This window comes from Pleuronectes platessa, chromosome 16 (assembly GCF_947347685.1).
Source record: "Pleuronectes platessa chromosome 16, fPlePla1.1, whole genome shotgun sequence".
Classification (NCBI taxonomy): domain Eukaryota; kingdom Metazoa; phylum Chordata; class Actinopteri; order Pleuronectiformes; family Pleuronectidae; genus Pleuronectes; species Pleuronectes platessa.
The window spans coordinates 24,932,019-24,952,552 of NC_070641.1; the positions used below are offsets into that span (position 1 = coordinate 24,932,019).

Here is a 20,534-nt window from a genome sequence, read left to right on the forward strand (position 1 = left end):
TTATTATCAATATGCTGCTAACATATATTACATGTATACGTTTATACACATTATTTACCACATAATCATTGTAAATTAGGTTTATAACAGTAAATAATATTATTAAATTAAATATCACATCAATTAATTATTAATAGTATTATTCATGTTCTTTTCCATTCTATATTTCCCTTAACTGGCAGTACAGCGCTGCACTACATTTCCCAGGGTACTTTGCGTTAGTACAGACGTCATCAGTCCTCGTCTGAATTGTAGCGTTTCCCACTTTGCGCCGCGTCGACTTGTTGTGATATTTGTGCGGGTTCCTCGTGACTGAGCAGCAGAATGGATCCAGTGGAGGTGAGCTTCTTCATCCGAGTCCAGCTGCCCAGTGAGCGGGCTGCGAAACCAGTGGGCTGCGAAACCAGTGGGCTGCGAAACCAGCAAGATGAAATGTGCTGGTTGGGCGCTTTGTCTTCTTCTCCTCCTTCTTCTCCTCTACGGTCGTTTTCATCGTTTTTCTGACTTCATTTTAACTTTATGACAAAACATAAAAAGCCATGATGAATCATTTATTGATTATCTGAGATAGCTGCAGATTCATTCTGTCTGATCGACTGATCAACTCCTTTGATCATTGATGAGCTCCTGTTATTGGAACGACCAGCAGGTGGTGCTGCAGTGTGTTATTTAAATACTTATATTTACATACTGTGTATATATATATATATATATATATATACAGACTTTATAGAGCGGGTCCTCTCTGCGGAGGCAGCCATGTTTTCTACAGTAGCCCAGACTGGACAAACTAAACCTTTTGAGTTTCTAGGACTTCTGAAGCTATCGCAGGTTCTCTTTCATGTTTGGAGGGGCGGGGGGGGGAGCGGGTTGAGGAGCGTTCAGCTGCAATATGAAACTTCACCACTAGATGTCACTTCATTCTACACACTGAACCTTTAATGTGGTGTAATAACATGGTTCACAAGAGAGGTGCTGTTTCTGTTTCAGCTCCTCCACATGTCCGTCTTCTCTCAGAGCTTCTCTCCCTGCGGCCGCTTCCTGGCGGCTGGAAACAACTACGGTGAGATCGCCCTCTTCAGGTGAGACTGAAAGTTACACTGGAGCTGAAGCTGCGAGGTTGTGTTGATCTGTTAAATAGTTGTTTTGTTGTTTCAGTCTGTCTGCAGCTCTGAGTCCAGACGCCACAGCACTGAGTCAGAAACCTGTTCTGACCTTCACAGGCGAGTCGTCCTCTTCCTCCTCTTCCTCGTGTTGTGACGTCAGATACCTTCATGACTAATGAACGGATGAATTCGGTTGTTTCAGGTTTGACTTTGTTCTCTCGTCGTCTCTTCAGCTCACGAAGGTCCGATCTTCTCTCTTCTCTCCACCGACTGTTTCCTGTTGAGCACCGGAAACGGAGAAATCAGCGCCTGGAGCTGGACTGAACTCATCAAGAAGGTAACTATATATTAATAAATAGATAAATATAGATTTTTACAGTAGGTTAGCTGTTCAGCATATGGTGATTTAGCCCGATAAGTGCAAAAGCTTCATAGGACTGAGAATTTAACCGGAAGTTACCTGATAACCATGAATCCTGCTTCGTGGTTCAGTAGAAGAGCTCCGTCCACGGACCAATCAACTTCTCTGAAACATGACATGACCATGTTCACGGCGTGCTCCCTCCGAACATGGTGCGAGGTGCACACCTGTCGAGATTACATGTGTAGTCGATGCAACAACGCGTCTAGACGCTTTGTGTTTGACGCAAAAATTGCAAACGCTCTAGTAACATCTGCCGCTCAAGGTGAATTATTTAAACTCGGGAATCAAATTTCCAATCAGCTCTGAGAAGGAATCTCAGCGGCTGAGTCCTGGCATCGATCGGACCGGTCCCTGCTCGGCCTCAGCGTGGAAACAACATGGAGACCAAGCCCCTGAGCGTCAGCGACTGTGAACCTCAGAGTGAACCAAGGGAGCAACACACAACAACTCTTCTCTGGTGAATCCACAACACGTCCACCACAGCGTCTGGATCACCTCAGCCAGAACTTCTCTACCGGGGAGAACAGGAAGTTCAAGAAGTTCGGTGTGAACTCCACTTTAGAGGATCCCTGCAGCTGCTGTGGATTGTTGGTCTACTTCCTCCTTTACACTTTATTTGTGTGTGTTTTTCCTGCAGCTGAGCTTGAAGACAACAGGGTTTCAGCTAAAGGGACTGAAACTGTCGGACACACAATGATAACACATGTAAATGACATGTGACCTTATATTCAGATCTGCTCTTGTTCATGAACAGTTTTTAGAAACCATCCCAGATGTTTTACCAGCTGCTCTTCCTGCAGTCAGCAGCTGGAGCTGTTTCTTTTCTTCTGGATGTTTGTTCTGCTCAGATTTTCATTATACAAAACTCCACGTCTCTGATTGGTCATATGCAGTAAACCCCGCCCCCTCAGATCTTGATTTAAATTGATTTAATTAAAGGTTCAGTGTGTAGAATGTAGTGACATCTAGTGGTGACGTGCCATATTGCAGCTGACACCTCCTGTAACTCTGAATGTTTGTTTCCTCAGAACGTCAAACCTCTGTGGACGAAAAGACCAAACTACAAGTGAGACACATTACAGCAGGACACCCGTCTGTCCCTCTGTCTGTTCCTCTAACTGTCTGTCTGTCCCTCTGTCTGTTCCTCTAACTGTCTGTCTGTCCCTCTGTCTGTTCCTCTAACTGTCTGTCTGTCCCTCTGTCTGTTCCTCTAACTGTCTGTCTGTTCCTCTAACTGTCTGTCTGTCCAACTGTCTGTCGGTCCCTCTGTCTGTTCCTCTAACTGTCTGTCTGTTCCTCTGTCTGTTCCTCTAACTGTCTGTCTGTTCCTCTAACTGTCTGTCTGTTCCTCTGTCTGTTCCTCTAACTGTCTGTCTGTTCCTCTGTCTGTTCCTCTAACTGTCTGTCTGTCCCTCTGTCTGTTCCTCTAACTGTCTGTCTGTCCCTCTGTCTGTTCCTCTAACTGTCTGTCTGTTCCTCTGTCTGTTCCTCTAACTGTCTGTCTGTCCCTCTGTCTGTTCCTCTAACTGTCTGTCTGTTCCTCTAACTGTCTGTCTGTTCCTCTGTCTGTCCAACTGTCTGTCTGTTCCTCTGTCTGTTCCTCTAACTGTCTGTCTGTCCCTCTGTCTGTTCCTCTAATGGTCTGTCCTTCCAACTGTCTGTCTGTCCCTCTGTCTGTCCCTCTAACTGTCTGTCTCTCTCTCAGGTCCAGTCTTGAGATTCCTGAGATTAACTCGATGGCGGTTCAGTCCAGAGTGAGTTCAGACATGTTTGTTTAGTTTGAAAAAAAGCTCAGTCTGTTGTTGAATCATTGTTGTCGTTATTATTATTATTATTATTATTATTAGTAGTAGTAGGGGGGTCAATATTATATTTAGTTATTATTGATGTGATGATGTGTTTCAGGACAACAGTCTTGTCATCGGTGGAGGAGACAACAACGTCCACATCCTGGACCTGGAACACGGAGTCTTCAAGGTGTGTCTCTTTAATCACATGAAGACAGTCACATGTCAATAACGTCATGTAGGACGTGTTGTCTGTCCTCTTCAGTGTCAAACGTTTCACCTGGAGAACCTCTCTGTCCTCAGTCTGTCCTGCAGGGTCACACGGACTACGTCCACTGTGTGAGTGTGAGGGAGCGGGAGGCGGAGGTCCTGTCGGGGAGTGAGGACGGAGCCGTGAGGATCTGGGGTGAGTGATGGGGGACGGAGGACGAGTGTCCTGTTTTCAGCAGAGAGCAACAGACTGTTTGAAGAACTGCTGTTTTTGTCCTTCAGACAGCAGGACCGGACAGAGTGTCCACTGCATCGAGGTCTACAAGTACGAGGTGAGAGCGCCGCTGTTTCCTGTCCTCGTCCTCGCTGTCCCGTGTTGACCATGTTGTCCTCCCTGTCCCCTGTTGACCATGTTGTCCTCGTCGTCCCGTGTTGACCATGTTGTCCTCGCTGTCCCGTGTTGACCATGTTGTCCTCGCTGTCCCCTGTTGACCATGTTGTCCTCCCTGTCCCCTGTTGACCATGTTGTCCTCGCTGTCCCCTGTTGACCATGTTGTCCTCCCTGTCCCCTGTTGACCATGTTGTCCTCGCTGTCCCCTGTTGACCATGTTGTCCTCGCTGTCCCCTGTTGACCATGTTGTCCTCCCTGTCCCGTGTTGACCATGTTGTCCTCCCTGTCCCCTGTTGACCATGTTGTCCTCCCTGTCCCCTGTTGACCATGTTGTCCTCGCTGTCCCCTGTTGACCATGTTGTCCTCGCTGTCCCCTGTTGACCTCGCTGTCCCCTGTTGACCATGTTGTCCTCCCTGTCCCCTGTTGACCATGTTGTCCTCCCTGTCCCCTGTTGACCATGTTGTCCTCCCTGTCCCCTGTTGACCATGTTGTCCTCGCTGTCCCCTGTTGACCATGTTGTCCTCGCTGTCCCCTGTTGACCATGTTGTCCTCGCTGTCCCGTGTTGACCATGTTGTCCTCGCTGTCCCCTGTTGACCATGTTGTCCTCCCTGTCCCCTGTTGACCATGTTGTCCTCGCTGTCCCCTGTTGACCATGTTGTCCTCGCTGTCCCCTGTTGACCATGTTGTCCTCGCTGTCCCGTGTTGACCATGTTGTCCTCCCTGTCCCCTGTTGACCATGTTGTCCTCCCTGTCCCCTGTTGACCATGTTGTCCTCGCTGTCCCCTGTTGACCATGTTGTCCTCGCTGTCCCCTGTTGACCATGTTGTCCTCGCTGTCCCGTGTTGACCATGTTGTCCTCGCTGTCCCGTGTTGACCATGTTGTCCTCCCTGTCCCCTGTTGACCATGTTGTCCTCGCTGTCCCCTGTTGACCATGTTGTCCTCCCTGTCCCCTGTTGACCATGTTGTCCTCCCTGTCCCCTGTTGACCATGTTGTCCTCTGCAGAGCTGTGCTCGGCCTCAGTTCGGGAAGTGGATCAGCTGCTTGACCACCGACTCTGACTGGATGGTAAGAAAACACACGATGTGTTCAAGTCCTCCTGGAAAAATCGAACATTGCAGCTGTAAAGATATTTTCACCACAAGAGCAGATTTTCAGCGTCTCTGAAAGCATCGTGTTTTCATGAGGTCACGTGATGTCCTCATACGTGGACATACCTTTTTTTTAAAGAAAAACAAGGATTCTGAATTTCTGTGTCGAACTTTCGTTTCACGTCATTTTTAGCTTAAACGAAAGTTTGATCAAATGCTTACGTGTAAACAGATTTTGTGACGTGTTGTCTCCTCCGTCCTGCAGCTGTGTGGCGGAGGTCCGTCTCTGTCTCTGTGGCACCTCCGCTCTCTGTCTCCAACCTCCATCTTCCCTCTGACGGGCTGCCAGCGACAAGCCGCCTTCCACCAGGACATGGTGAGACAACTCGTTAAGGACCTTAAGGACAATACTTTGTCACAGCTCCATCTAGTGGCCACAGGAAAAACCCAGCTCAAGACTTTATGATGGCGTCTGCTGCGTTTCTCCATGACACAGGAAGTTACTGCTACTTGACTGCACAGTCGATGTGTTGGCTTCACGACAAGTTCAGTGGGCCAGAATCGTTCTATGGTGCCCCCTACAGGGTTCCTGTGGTCATGAAAAACCTGGAAGTCCATTGTTCAAAACGTGTGTGAACCCATTTCAAGTGTCTTCTGTGCGAGGACCAAGATGAAGCTGCTATGAATCATGATGTCATGGAGTAGAATCCTGAGGGACAAAGTGTGTGTGTGTGTGTGTGTGTGTGTGTGTGTGTGTGTGTGTGTGTGTGTGTGTGTGTGTGTGTGTGTGTGTGTGTGTGTGTGTGTGTGTGTGTGTGTGTGTGTGTGTGTGTGTGTGTGTGTGTGTTAGATCCTGGCGGCGGGTGACGGTGCGTTCGTGTCTCACTGTCGGCTGGGGGGGGAAGTCAAAGCTCAGATCCCGTGTTCTCTACAGAGCGTCAACACGCTGCAGCTCAACGCCAACAGCGCCGAGCACCAGGTGAGTCGCTGGTCATGTGATCCTCCATCGGAAATACAGTTCATATTCTAGTCAACACCTGATTAACTGTGTGTGTGTGTCTCTGTGTGTAGGTGCTGACAGTCGCAGGAAGCAGTGACCACATCGACGTGTTCACCAACCTGTCGTACAAAGCCTTCTCACTCAGCTTCTGAACCCACACTCTCTCTTTTACTAAATAAAAACATGTCACTGAACCAGACTGTGAATAAAGTTTCTCCTCTTCTTCATCTCCTGTGGTTTAACAGCAGCGACTCAGGGATCAGCGCCACCTGCTGTTAATCCATCGACACAGTTTGTTAGATGAAACTTCACTGACAGGTACAGATTACTTAACTTAATGTTAAACATTAAATAAATGTTCCTAATTAAATCAACTCCGTTCTTGCCTGGATCTTGAGGATAAACTCTGATTTTTAATAACTTCAGTGTTATGAACTGATCTCAGTTCAGCTTCACTCTTCAGCTGGTTGTCTGTGACTCTGTCAGTTGCTCTCACAGCAGATGGAACCCACTCAGGGAGAGAAGGAGGAAACTTTCTCTTGTTCACTAGATCTGAAGTTTTCAGAGGAAGCAGCTCGACTCGGCCAATCAGAGACGAGTCAGAGACACTGAGTCTTAACTGGATCCAATCAGCTGCTCTGACGACACGTGAGATTCTGATAAAAACCATCAACACTGAAGGAAGAAGACTACAACTCCCATCATCCCTCACTGCTTCAACATAACGTTCAGTGTTCTGACTGGCCCCCTAGTGGCAGAAGACGACATGTGGTCCACACTGAATCCAATGAATTAAAACGGACTTCAGGATAAAAAAAGAAACATTTTTATTCATGAAACAAAACTAGTTTTATTTTGAAAACCAAAGCAAAAAGAAAAGACTTTTGATACAAAACTCCAGTTCACAAAGTGACGCGTTGAGGATCCGGGACGTGGATCAGGTCCCCTTGGATTCTGAAGCTCCAGTCCGACACGTCCACGTGTTTGAGAAGCGTGTGCACGAGGCAGAGATCACATGACACCCGGAGTCACAACCACAGTCTGTCTCCTGAAGCCTCACAGGAGGTTCCAGTCCCGTCGGAAGGATCCAGAAGTTCTGATGTGGCCCTGGAACCCGGAGGGACTGGGCGGGGCCTCAGGCTGCAGACAGACAGGCCTGGCGGACGCTCTGGGCCCAGGTGCTGAGCAGCTCCGTCACCGAGTGCTTGTCCGGCAGCTGCAGCAGCTTGGACGTCATGTTCCTGTGCACCGTCTGCAGGAAGCTGTTCACACCTGAGACACATCACCACAGCCTTTCAGAATAAAATTCATTTCACATAGATATACGTGTCATCATGGAAAAACACCTTTCATTTAGAGACATATATACACGCTGCTTAAAACAATGAAGGGAACACGTCACAGTGTAAAGTTCAGCTTAGAAGAACCAGTGGTTCTGAACCAGTAGTTCTGAACCAGTGGTTCTGAACCAGTTTCTCTGATCTGGTGCAAATCAAAGTAACAACAGGTGAAATGGAGGCAGAAGCAGGATGAGTTCTTAACGTGGTGTCCACAGACAGCTGCTCTCTGCTCCTCCTCCCTGACTCCTCCTAGTTCTGGGTTCTGCTCCTCCTCACTGCTGGTAGCATGAGGAGCTACCTGCTTCTCCATCAGGCTGCACAGGTAGTCCAGCTCCTCCAGGAGGACACATCCATACCTGTGGTCACAAGAAGGTTTGTGTCCAAAGACCCTGGAGGAGACACCAGGAGACCTGGACAGTAGAAGAGCATGAACCCAGCAGCAGGTATCTGCTCCTCTGTGGAGGGGACACCAGGGGACACCAGGATACACCAGGGGACACCAGGGGACACCAGGGGACACCAGGGGAGCGGGACAGGGCTGTATTATAAGTTGGATCAGTCTATGGTTTCAGTTTGATACTGGGATGTTCAGTTTGGTTTTGAATCCAGTCCTCAGTGGGTTGATGGTTTTAGTTTCCACTGGTCGTTGTAACGAGTTTATACTTGAATCATTCATCAAGATCTGATGCCGGTGTTCCCTTAGTTTTTTTAAGAAGTGTATTATTATAGAACGGGAAGATGGAAGTGGGCGTCTCACCGTACAGCTCGCCGTCGTCGGCCCAGTGCGGACTCTGCTCGGGATAATCAGCCGGAACGCTGAGCTGCAGGGGGGGCACGCTGGGCAGGTTCTTATCATCTGACAACACAACAAACATATTAACACAACCTGTCAACATGTGAGCGACACCTCGTCCCGCACGTGGACGGCCTCCTGGCTGATGCGTCTCACCCAGTTTGCAGATGAGGTGCACGGTGCCGTTGTTGCTGCAGAACGAAGGATCCAGGCTGACCAGGAACTTCACGTCGAGGCGCGCCACCTCCCCCTGCAGGATGTTGGGGATGGTCTGCCGCTCCTCGTCCTCGTGTTTCCTTTTCCGAACGCAGACGCTGGGGCCCCTGAGGGACAGAAGAGCAGCCGCTGACACCTGTGCTTCAGTTCAACCCGTGGGGCTGTGCTGTGGGAACCTACATGATGTGGGGGCCGTGGATGGCGGTCATGGCGGGGGCGAAGGTTCTGTACAGCGAGTGGTTGAAGACTGGCGAGCGGATGTTGGCCATGACGGCGTCCAGCAGCGGCTGACACAGGTATTGCTGCTTGGTGGCCACGGGCGGCGGGGGGGGGGGTCGGCTGAAACAACAGGGAGACGGAGCGTTCGGACCCACAACTCAAATAATAAAAATACACACAACTCTCAAAACATATCTGAATATTCCCCCTGGTACACATCGCAGAACAAAACGTTAGATACAAAACCAGTGAAAGTGAAAAGACATCTCACCACGGCCATGTCGTTCTTCAGCTTCTCTAAAGCGATTTCACATTTCTGAAGCGTCCTCAGAGGACACCTGCAGGCCAGAGGTCAGAGGTCAGAGGTTAGAGGTTAGAGGTTAGAGGTCCGCGTGGTGAGTCATGGGACCTGCGGTTTGTTACCTGGTGTTTGGATCCGTCAGGATGTTCAGCAAACTCTTCATCTTACTCAGGTCCTTCTTTCTGTCTGTGCAACAACACAAATAATCAATAATGAAAACAGCTGATTTCATCAATAATGAAAACAGCTGATTTCATCAATAATGAAAACAGCTGATTTCCGATCGAGCGCTCACCTTCGTTCTTGTCGATCTTGTTGATCATCCTGCGAAGAGGCTCGATGTACTTGGACAGTTGTTTGAGTTTCTCCATGTACTGCTGGTCCTCCAGGGACGAGGCCCCCACAGGACTCATCACTGAGCTGGGGTTACCTGAGGACAAGGGAGAGGACAGGGGAGGGGACAGGGAGGGGGACATGAGAGGGGACATGAGAGGGGGACAGGGGAGGGGACATGAGAGGGGACATGAGAGGGGGACAGGGGAGGGGTCGGATGAAATTCAGGAAATGTTTTTCAATTTCATTAGCATGGCGAGATACTTTGTTAGCCTAAGCTGTGAGTGTGTGAGTGTGAGTGTGTACCTGGAGTGTTGAGGGGTCCAGGGGACGGGACTCCGTAGTTCTGGGGGGTGCGGGCGTTGGCAGGGCTCTGTGCGGGCTGGGGGGAGGGGCTTGGCTGGAAGCCGCCTGGTGACGGCGTGGGCCCGGAGCTGAGAAGAGGCAGAAAGGTTTTAACTTTCAGATTCTGTGTTTGCACCTGAACTCGTCTCCACTCCTGTTGTCACCTGACTGAGGAGGGGGGCTGCGGTGACGGCTGGGGGGGGGGGGGGCATCGACTGCGGTGTCTGGACCTGAACAGGTGACGGTGATGACATCACTGAATGCTGCTGGACCTGGAGACAGAGGAGCCTTCATCGTTATAAACAGCCAGTGATCATCACAGGGTTCCTGCAGGTTTCAACCAGCTCCATTAAAAACTCTTTAAGATCGATTTCACACAAAGTATGAAGGGAAATGACGATGAAAGAAGAAACAGGTCCCAGAATTACTGACAAAGTAAATGTATTCCTGTAAACATAACAATGACTGAACAGAACAGGGTGTGGACCTGGTTGAGAAGGTTTACAGGTCACAGCTAGCACGACTCTGAACCTCCAGCTGTTTGATCCAACAGGTCCAGAATAAACAAACAGAGTCAGAGACAACTGAGCCTTCAGGTCAATAAGGGTTTGCTTTAGTTTGTCAAACAGGACAAAAGAAATGATCAGAGAAGGAAATGAAACATCCCCCCCCCCCCCAACACTACATGAACCTCTATCTCCTCAGCGCTGCTGCCGAGGACACAGTCTCCTTTTCAATTGTCTCCAGCTCAGCCAACTCCTCAGTGTGTTTGACTGGGAGACGACCTCAGCCTCTTGTTGTTTCTTGTCTGCTTCTCACGTCTCTTGTGTTTCTCTGACTGGGCATTTGATTCTAAAGCCTTCCCCCCCGATGTTCCTAGTTCTACTGTTTAGGGTTAAACCTGCTTCTATTCAACCAGGCTTTGTGGAACCTGCACTTCCACATTAAGTTACACAAGACGTGGACACACTGGTAGAGTGTCCGTCTCTTTTAGCTTGATGCTGTTTGCTCCGTGCGTTTTCAGTTGCTAGACACTGTGAATAAAGGCTGTCTGTGAGCGGGGGTGCACTCAGAGCACAGAGAACGGAGTGTAGCGTGAGACAGAGAGGAAGAGGACAGCTGTCCATCAGACAGAGAGGAAGAGGACAGCTGTCCATCAGACAGAGAGGAAGAGGACAGCTGTCCATCAGACAGGGAGGAAGAGGACAGCTGTCCATCAGACAGGGAGGAAGAGGACAGCTGTCCATCAGACAGAGAGGAAGAGGACAGCTGTCCATCAGACAGGGAGGAAGAGGACAGCTGTCCATCAGACAGGGAGGAAGAGGACAGCTGTCCATCAGACAGGGAGGAAGAGGACAGCTGTCCATCAGACAGGGAGGAAGAGGACAGCTGTCCATCAGACAGGGAGGAAGAGGACAGCTGTCCATCAGACAGGGAGGAAGAGGACAGCTGTCCATCAGACAGAGAGGAAGAGGACAGCTGTCCATCAGACAGGGAGGAAGAGGACAGCTGTCCATCAGACAGGGAGGAAGAGGACAGCTGTCCATCAGACAGGGAGGAAGAGGACAGCTGTCCATCAGACAGGGAGGAAGAGGACAGCTGTCCATCAGACAGAGAGGAAGAGGACAGCTGTCCATCAGACAGAGAGGAAGAGGACAGCTGTCCATCAGACAGGGAGGAAGAGGACAGCTGTCCATCAGACAGGGAGGAAGAGGACAGCTGTCCATCAGACAGGGAGGAAGAGGACAGCTGTCCATCAGACAGGGAGGAAGAGGACAGCTGTCCATCAGACAGAGAGGAAGAGGACAGCTGTCCATCAGACAGGGAGGAAGAGGACAGCTGTCCATCAGACAGGGAGGAAGAGGACAGCTGTCCATCAGACAGAGAGGAAGAGGACAGCTGTCCATCAGACAGAGAGGAAGAGGACAGCTGTCCATCAGACAGGGAGGAAGAGGACAGCTGTCCATCAGACAGGGAGGAAGAGGACAGCTGTCCATCAGACAGGGACTGCTGTCTGTGTGTGTATGTGCATCCACGAGCAACGTGAGTAATCACCGTGTGTTATTAGTTAACTTGCACTGCTGAGGCTGCACGGTCATTATCTCTCTGGGTTCCTCGCTAACAGGAACATAAGACCAGGATGTATATTGTTAATATGGAGGTGTGTAGTCTGCACGTATCTTTTATAGAACCACACGTATTCCCTCCCATCACCGCCCTGCTGTTCATAGGCACATGTTGTGCTGTTGCTAAATGAAAGAACATTAACAGAGAAGTCGTCTGAGCCGAGTTTCAACAGACACACCTGGAGCTGGAAATCAGAACCGGCTAAAAGAAGAAGTTCCTCATGTACAGTCCTCACATCATCCTCACCAACACACTGGGTTCTCCGATACGTTCTCACTGGGGCCTGCAAAGTTATGATGGTTCCATGCTGATTTATTTTCATACGAATTGTTGGGGGGGGGGACTGAAGATAAAATCTGAGACTTTTTAAGATTGATGGGAACCCTGGTAAATACAGGCGCTGAATGCGCTGCGCATGGAATTTCATTTATCGCAGTTTTTAATATCTTTTGAGATACGTTTATGGTTCACGTTGATATCGCGATGATGATATATGGTGCAGGCCTAGTCTTCATATAGTCATTTGTCAAATTCTGAATAAATACCTGTGACATCTGCTGACTTCCTGCTGCGGCTGCGGCTGCGGCTGCAGCTGCAGCCGCAGCCGCAGCATTGGGAGGAGGGATGGAGGGGTTGAGGGGGGCTCTCGGTAACCGGTTTGGAATCGGAATCCCAGGACGAACCAACTTGAAGAGAAGAGACACAGCAGAGAGACGACAGGTGAGGAGACACAGAGGCTGGTGAGGATGAGCCGACGTCTTTTAAAACCTTCAACGTTCTGTCTGTGGTGTCAGGACGACAGGAAGTCTCCTGACAGGACGTCTCTGATCGGAGTCCGAAGCTTCATGGGTTTGTTGTTTCCTTTGATCTGGTAGTTCTGGTTTCACTTTGTAATTTAGAGTCTAAAGAATTCAGTCTGACAAACGTACGTCCTGTCGTCCTCACCTACGTGGGAGGAGTCTACCTACACTTGACTCTGATTGGTTTGTAGACGTCCCTGACGTGGGCGTGTTTTCAGTTGGGGGGGTAGTAGTCTTTCTGTTTCATGTGGTTGCCATGGTAACTGTTTTAGGGATTTCTGTATTTGGTTAATTATTAATAGAAGAACAAACAAGATGTGTAGAAGCAGGACCAAATGGGTTCCTGTGAGTTTCAAGGTGTTGCTCAGGGAACTGATTTAATGGCTTCCTCTCCTACAGGGTCACTTAACACAGGGTTCACAGGACGGGTTTGTGTGTTGTGAAGGTTTTGTGTGTTGTGAAGGTTTTGTGTGTTGTGAACGTAGATAGAGGATCTCTGAGACAGAAGTCTCACACCAGGGGTCTGGGACAGAGATGGCGACAGGAGGCCTGGCCACATCAGAGAGGCTGATTGAGAACCTTTATTACTCTTCAGGAGGAGCTTGCAATGTATAAAAGTGTTGTTTCTCCTCTGTGTCTTTGCTTATTGTATAATATCTTTTCCATGATTTGTACCTTGGGTCAATCTGCAGATGTGAATTAAACTTACAGAAAGATAATTGTATAACTCTGTCTATGTTATGATGTCTTCTATTGGTTAAAGGACTCGTTCTAGTGAACGAGTCCTGGGAACCCCCCCCCCCATCTTTTATAATACTAAGATGATTTATTGTACTAGCTTTTTGATTTGATCACATCTAAGTTGATCCGAGAATCTTTTGTGGACAGATCTGTTTTATAGTGAAATCATAACTGTGGCTCCTCAATTCTTCTCAATTCTTTGATTCCCTCTTTGTGATCAGAAGTTCTGCCGCCGTTCATCAAACATCTGTGCAGAAGACTTTTTCTTCAGAGGTTGTGTTTTAATATGTGAATGATTTCCTTTTTCAAATTCAAACTTTGCAATCGTGTCGGCTGCTTTCATAGTGGAGGACGTGACTGGTCATCACTACTGCTCGAAACTGGTTTTAGTTACTGCTAAAATATTTTAGAAAGGTATTCAGAGAAAATGCAGCAACCACAAAATGTACAGGTGTTTGTATTGGACAGAGAAACGTAAAGCACCAGAGTGCGTTGGCAGCTCACCTGTCCAGGTCCGCCGCCGGCAGCCGCGGCTGCGTTGAGCTGCTGCGCCTGCTGCGCCGCCTGCTGCGCCTGCTGCTGCTGCAGGGCTGCACGAGCCTGCTTAGACACACACAAAGAGAAGCATGCAAGCAGAGGGATGCATGAGCAACACTACGTTATGTCTGAAGACAGTTATGATTGAGGGAAACATTCTTCTACTTTCATCAAGCACTGACCTGAAATCTGCTGAGCTCTCACTGTGTGTAACTGATTCATTTAGCACGATAAGCCTCAGAGACTGAATGAAGGGGAGCGACCTCAGAAACACAGATTTTCAGAAGAGTAAAGTAGTTTCAACTGGACTGAAGCAGTGGGAACATGAGTGTCGTGGAGGCAGCAGAGAAACAAACAGAGGAGGATTTCTGGAGTTTGTCTCTGCTTTTGCAATTAACACTGAGAGGGTCTGATGGTGGTATCATTTACTGATGTCTAAGCAAAGCAGAGTTAGTATTTCAGCATCTGATCTGCCAACGTGCAGACCCATACTCAGCCTCACCTGATAGGCCTGCATCTTGAGCTGGTGCTGCTGCTGCTGCTGACTCAGCGAGTTGTTTGGAACATGCTGAGCAGACGTCATCTGTCCGGGCAGAGACTGAGGCACCATGCCAGGCTGCTGCTGCTGCTGCTGCTGCTGCTGCGAGTGTGGAGGTATCTGACCTGGCTGAGGCTGCCCCTGGGCTTGCTGCTGCTGCTGATGAACCATTTGCTGAATGGACTGAGCTTGAGCTTGAGCTTGAGCTTGAGCCTGAGCCTGAGCCTGAGCCTGAGCATGTTGCTGCTGGAGCTGCAGCATCTGCTGCTGCTGAATCCTCGTCTGGTGCATCTTCAGGCACAGGAAGCAAACATGGGGGTGAAAGGTGATGGGTGAAAGGTACACTGACGTTGGAAATCAATTGAGACATTTTATCACAGAGTTCTAGAGAAAAACTTTGGAATCTGTTGATTCCAGAGAATATGATTTTCTGTCACTTAACTTTCTGAAACTAAAAGCTTTGTAGTTTCTTGGCCAGACGCGGTCGAGCAAAAACGAGCAGCAGAGATTAAAAGCAGTGAAACGGTGAATAGAAATAAAATACCTGGTTCTGCTGCTGCTGATTCTGGGCCTGCTGCTGCTGCTGCTGCTGCTGGAGTTGCTGGTTCTGGTGGTGCTGCTGCTGCTGCTGCTGCTGCTGTTGCTGCTGTTGCTGCTGCAGCTGCTGCTGCTGCTGCTGCTGCTGCTGCACCCTCAGCTGCTGCTGCTGCTGAAACTGCTGCTGGATGGCGGCATTCTGCTGCTGCTGCTGCTGCTGCTGCTGCTGGAACTGCTGGAACTGGATGGACTGCTGCTGCTGCTGCTGCTGCGTCTGCACCATCTGCTGCATCGGCATTTGGCCTGGACCCCCTACTGCAGAGTGAGAGAGAAAAAGATGAGGAGATGACCCAGCCTACGACTGAGAACCGGTCTGAGGAGCTGTGGAGTCTCAACACACTCAATGTGCTAAAGCTGAGACTCAAAGTAAGACCAGGTTGGACATCAAAATATGCAGCTCAGCCGCAGCCATCGCCCCCCCGAAGATGTGAATTCAGAGCAAACACACACCACATGAGGAAACACACTCACTGGATTGTGGGTTTCCAGCCACCCCTGCCATGGCATGCTGACCTATCTGCATCGGCCCCATGGCCCCCATGCCACCCACTGGAGCGCCGGTGGGGCGAGGCCCCATACCAATGTTGCCCGGAACCCCTCCAACACCAGTCAGGTTAGTCAGGGAATTCATGGGATCTAGCAAAAGGGTAGAAAACAGATAATATTATGCAGCTCCAACATGCACAGCAGAAGGGTGGAAGGTAGAGGTCCAGCAGAGGACAGAACAGACCAACAACTAAATGCACTTACCTGAACCTCCAAGAGTCTTCTTGTCTGTAAAGAAGACATGAGTAATTAGTATCTACACCACTGGTAGAAGGCGTCCTCATTTCTGGATGGATCCAGCTTCAAAGTCTAATTACAGGTATTTGTTCTGCGACCCAGCGGTTGGGTTCTAGTCTGTTTTCATACGGTTGATAGAAGTAGAGTCCGATCCGGGTCCCTGTTAGCGCCTGATTAACATGGGTCAGGGGTCAGGGGTCAGTGACCACTTATGATGGGATTTCTCTTCCCCGCTCTATAAGCAAATTAACACAACAAGGGTAAATCCTACACAAAATATATGTATCAGCCTGTGTCTGTGTCACATGTTCCTCAGTCAGCAGCTGCAGGAGTGATGCTGTGTTACAACTGAACTAATGAGCAGGACACGTTTTCATGTGAGCTCTGTGACAGGCTCTCAGCCAGGTCAGAGGTCAGAGGTCAGAGGTCAGGGCTCAGAGGAGGGGATTCAACCCCATCTTCCACCTTCACGTCCGTCACGTGTTAGAAACACGTCCACCCGCTCACTGGGAAGCTTCCACACATTGTCCTGCTGGTTCCTCACATGGACTCACTCTGACATGTTACACACATGTTACCAGGAGGCTGCAGGAGAAGATCCAGAACATGTCCAGAGACACTGACTCAGACATTTGTTCTCACAGACAGAACCTGTAGAACATGTGAGGAACATGTCTGGACCATGTTAGGAACATGTGAGGAACACATCAGGAACATGTAAGGAACGCGTCAGGAACATGTGAGGAACACGTCAGGAACATGTGAGGAACATGTCTGGAGCATGTCAGGAACATGTGGGGACCATATTAGAAACATGTGAGGACCATGTTAGGAACATGTGAGGAACACGTCAGGAACATGTGAGGAATGCATCAGGAACATGTAAGGAACGCGTCAGGAACATGTGAGGAACACGTCAGGAACATGTGAGGAACATGTCTGGAGCATGTCAGGAACATGTGGGGACCATATTAGAAACATGTAAGGAGCGCGTCAGGCACATGTGAGGAACGCGTCAGGAACATGTGAGGAACGCGTCAGGAACATGTGAGGAACGCGTCAGGAACATGTGAGGAACACGTCAGGAACATGTGAGGAACGCATCAGGAACATGTAAGGAACGCGTCAGGAACATGTGAGGAACGCATCAGGAACATGTGAGGAACACGTCAGGAACATGTCAGGAACATGTGAGGAACGCGTCAGGAACATGTGAGGAACGCGTCAGGAACATGTGAGGAACGTGTCAGGAACATGTGAGGAACGCGTTAGGAACATGTGATGAACGCGTCAGGAACATGTGAGGAACGCGTCAGGAACATGTGAGGAACGTGTCAGGAACATGTGAGGAACACGTTAGGAACATTTGAGGAACAGGTCAGGAACATGTGAGGAACGCATCAGGAACATGTGATGAACGCGTCAGGAACATGTGAGGAACGTGTCAGACTAAAGTTCAGGTCTGAAAACAGCAATAATAATCGTGTTCATGATAAAATGTTTAAGGATGAGGTTAAGTACTCGTTGCGTATTCCATTAAATTTGGTGATTTTACATGTTTCAGACTGGGTTCTGTTTCAGTTCATCTAGAACCGGTAGGATTTATTATAAGATCAAATTTTTAGGACAACTTGTAGTTGTGGTTAGGCACTTTTCAGATTATCTTTTGAGTTTTCAGACTTTTCATATCAGCCTGGATTATAAGGTGAAGAATGAACAGTCAGTCAACACATGTATATGACCGTAGATGATGATGCGTGTGGACCTCAGGTCAAATACCTACGGATGTCTCTGAAGTGTATGATCAGCCTCGCCACCAGAGACAAATACTCCTCCTGAAATAGAGCAACACACATTTATACCTTCAGAAAAAAGATATTGAGAATCATTCAGATATCTTATGGGCCACTGAAGTCCAAATGGATCAGACCTCAATGTAAAACCTTGTTCAGAGGCATAAGATGGATTTACATTGTACACTGTATATACTGTTATTACTCACTCTGGATTTGGCTTTGACATAAACGTGGTTCTCCATGTCAATGCTGGACTTGGTGTGTACAGTTCCTGCTTTCCTCATGGCCTCCTCTCTGCAAGGAGCCAGAGACATGTGACCCAGGAGTCGGAGGCAGTATATACAGATTCTGTATAAAGATGATCAGTGACTGTATATAAAGATGATCAGTGACTGTATATAAAGATGATCAGTGACTGTATATAAAGATGATCAGTGACTGTATATAAAGATGATCAGTGACTGTATATAGAGATGATCAGTGACTGTATATAAAGAGGATCAGTGACTGTATATAAAGAGGATCAGTGACTGTATATAAAGATGATCAGTGACTGTATATAAAGATGATCAGTGACTGTATATAAAGATGATCAGTGACTGTATATAAAGATGATCAGTGACTGTATATAAAGATAATAAGTGACTGTATATAAAGATGATCAGTGACTGTATATAAAGAGGATCAGTGACAGTATATAAAGATGATCAGTGACAGTATATAAAGATGATCAGTGACTGTATATATAGATGATCAGTGACAGTATATAAAGAGGATCAGTGACTGTATATAAAGAGGATCAGTGACTGTATATAAAGATGATCAGTGACAGTATATAAAGATGATCAGTGACTGTATATAAAGAGGATCAGTGACAGTATATAAAGATGATCAGTGACTTTATATAAAGATGATCAGTGACTGTATATAAAGATGATCAGTGACTGTATATAAAGATGATCAGTGACTGTTTATAAAGATGATCAGTGACTGTATATAAAGAGGATCAGTGACTGTATATAAAGATGATCAGTGACTGTATATAAAGATAATAAGTGACTGTATATAAAGAGGATCAGTGACTGTATATAAAGATGATCAGTGACTGTATATAAAGATGATCAGTGACTGTTTATAAAGAGGATCAGTGACTGTATATACAGATGATCAGTGACTGTATATAAATATGATTAGTGACTGTATATAAAGATAATAAGTGACTGTATATAAAGATGATCAGTGACTGTATATAAAGATAATAAGTGACTGTATATAAAGAGGATCAGTGACTGTATATAAAGAGGATCAGTGACTGTATATAAAGAGGATCAGTGACTGTATATAAAGATGATCAGTGACTGTTTATAAAGAGGATCAGTGACTGTATATACAGATGATCAGTGACTGTATATAAAGATGATCAGTGACTGTTTACAAAGATGATATAAACAGATGCTCCGGAAGTTACTATAAGAAAAGTTCTACACAAACAATGCAGCTTATAACTATGAGGTACCTTGTTGGGTTCAGAATGAATGTGAATCATTATATAACTATGTAAACAGCTGTAAATGATGCTGTTACTAATGTAGCTTTATCAATATGATAAACTCCTCTTTAGTAATAATATAATATATTATAATACTGTGTTGCACATGTGTTAATAACACTGAATATAACGCGCAGAGTTGATCTGAGGCTTTTCTCAACTCGTTCTAAACAACCCAGGCTCGACGCTTTGACGTGACGCTGTATGCAGCCGTGCTAATGTTAGCTTAGCTGCCGCTGTTAGCCGCAGCTAAGCTAACGGAAGAAAAAGCAGAAAACCTCACATCTGAGCCACAACTTTCTGTCTGAACTGCGGACTCCTCCAGTCACTGTCCGGCCCCGTCACCTCCATCTTCTGTCTTCTTTCTTCTGCTCAGACCTGCGGACTCCGGGCTTCCTTCCGCTCTCGGTAAGATGGCGGCTGATAGCGCCGCCTGGAGGACGCCTGCTTCCGTCTTCTTCTTCTTTTAGGTTTTAGTGGTGGCTGGCAAACAAAGACATGCCCTAGTACCGCCACCAGCTGGTGTGGAGTGTAATTCAATATCTCTTATAATTATATTCTCTATTGAGTAGAGAATATAATAATATAGTTTTTTTTACTCTATTCTATTGAGTAGTAAAACTAAACTAAATGTATTATCTCAATTATATCAGTTTTTTGAGAAGATCAAATAGTACGCCTGCTTCCTGTACCATCAGAGGAATAAGACCCGCCCCCACCCACCTTCTTATTCCTCTTTTTAATTCTTCTTTCTATTTTTATTATTTTTAGTTATCTTCTTTTTAAATTCTGCTTCCTCTTTGTGAATGTGTTGAGGACCACAACGCCCCCTACTGTACGAGAGTGTGAAGCATCAGGTCAGTGGAGGTTATGTTGGGTCATGATCAGCTGATCAGTCGATCAATCGATGGAGTTTAAATAATTAAATAAATATTTGTCACAATATTCGAAAACCTTTTTGAATATTAGATTAAAAGTCATAATAAATGTGTATTTAAATAAATGTACATTATTCAGATAAAAACCGTTTCAGCAACATTTGTGTGGAACAACAGGAAACAGGAGCAGGGTTCATCATCAGGAGAGGCTGATCACGATGTTCACTTCTGTTACAGTCTTCAGAGAATCTGAGCTCCATGTTGAATGTCTGAACATTAGATGTTCAGTTGCTGCACGAGCTGATCTGAGCTCAGTAACGACACCATCATCTGTTTCAGATTAAGTTAATTAGTGTTCTCACATACAGATCATGTCGGGAGCGTGTGCAGACTACAGTTCAGCTCAAATGTTGTCAGACACATAATAATTTGGACCAAAGAATATTGTCCCTGTTGATCTTTTGACCCAAAATCCAAACACTGGAATCCCTGAATCACTTCAAAGGGTTTTGTGTAAGTTAAACTGTGTTTGTGTAACAAAGTGTTTCATTGTATTCAGATGTTTATTGTCTACACTTCATGTGGTTTCTTTGTATGTGAGATTATAGAAAGGTTTTCACTCACTGATGTA

At 47.2% G+C, this 20,534-nt stretch overlaps 2 protein-coding genes across 2 annotated transcripts; one reads left to right on the plus strand and one right to left on the minus strand.

The window, feature by feature from the left end:
* Nucleotides 1-214: 214 nt before the first annotated feature.
* Nucleotides 215-6,209, plus strand: thoc6 (THO complex 6). Its single transcript, XM_053443981.1, has 13 exons — nucleotides 215-339; nucleotides 991-1,082; nucleotides 1,159-1,223; nucleotides 1,340-1,443; nucleotides 2,559-2,596; nucleotides 3,236-3,284; nucleotides 3,436-3,507; nucleotides 3,621-3,723; nucleotides 3,810-3,859; nucleotides 4,925-4,987; nucleotides 5,276-5,386; nucleotides 5,861-5,989; nucleotides 6,082-6,209. The coding sequence occupies exons 1-13, from the start codon at nucleotides 325-327 to the stop codon at nucleotides 6,160-6,162; spliced, it is 972 nt and encodes a 323-aa protein (XP_053299956.1). The 5' UTR covers nucleotides 215-324; the 3' UTR covers nucleotides 6,163-6,209.
* A 611-nt stretch (nucleotides 6,210-6,820) lies between these two features.
* med15 (mediator complex subunit 15) lies at nucleotides 6,821-19,478 on the minus strand. Its single transcript, XM_053443982.1, is given in 19 exon segments — nucleotides 6,821-7,282; nucleotides 8,108-8,206; nucleotides 8,300-8,466; nucleotides 8,540-8,698; nucleotides 8,806-8,916; nucleotides 9,002-9,065; nucleotides 9,175-9,309; nucleotides 9,519-9,646; nucleotides 9,722-9,754; nucleotides 9,756-9,849; nucleotides 12,277-12,370; nucleotides 13,730-13,828; nucleotides 14,265-14,591; nucleotides 14,845-15,152; nucleotides 15,369-15,533; nucleotides 15,648-15,671; nucleotides 17,464-17,515; nucleotides 17,683-17,770; nucleotides 19,309-19,478. Coding segments are annotated over 19 exon segments (2,352 nt in total). The 5' UTR covers nucleotides 19,377-19,478; the 3' UTR covers nucleotides 6,821-7,145.
* Nucleotides 19,479-20,534: the final 1,056 nt, after the last annotated feature.

Excerpts from the sequence above, each read along its gene's own strand:
- thoc6 (XM_053443981.1), top strand. Across the intron at positions 1,224-1,339 it reads ACCTGTTCTGACCTTCACAG|CTCACGAAGGTCCGATCTTC; the intron begins GCGAGTCGTCCT and ends TCGTCTCTTCAG. Across the intron at positions 1,444-2,558 it reads GGACTGAACTCATCAAGAAG|AACGTCAAACCTCTGTGGAC; the intron begins GTAACTATATAT and ends TTGTTTCCTCAG.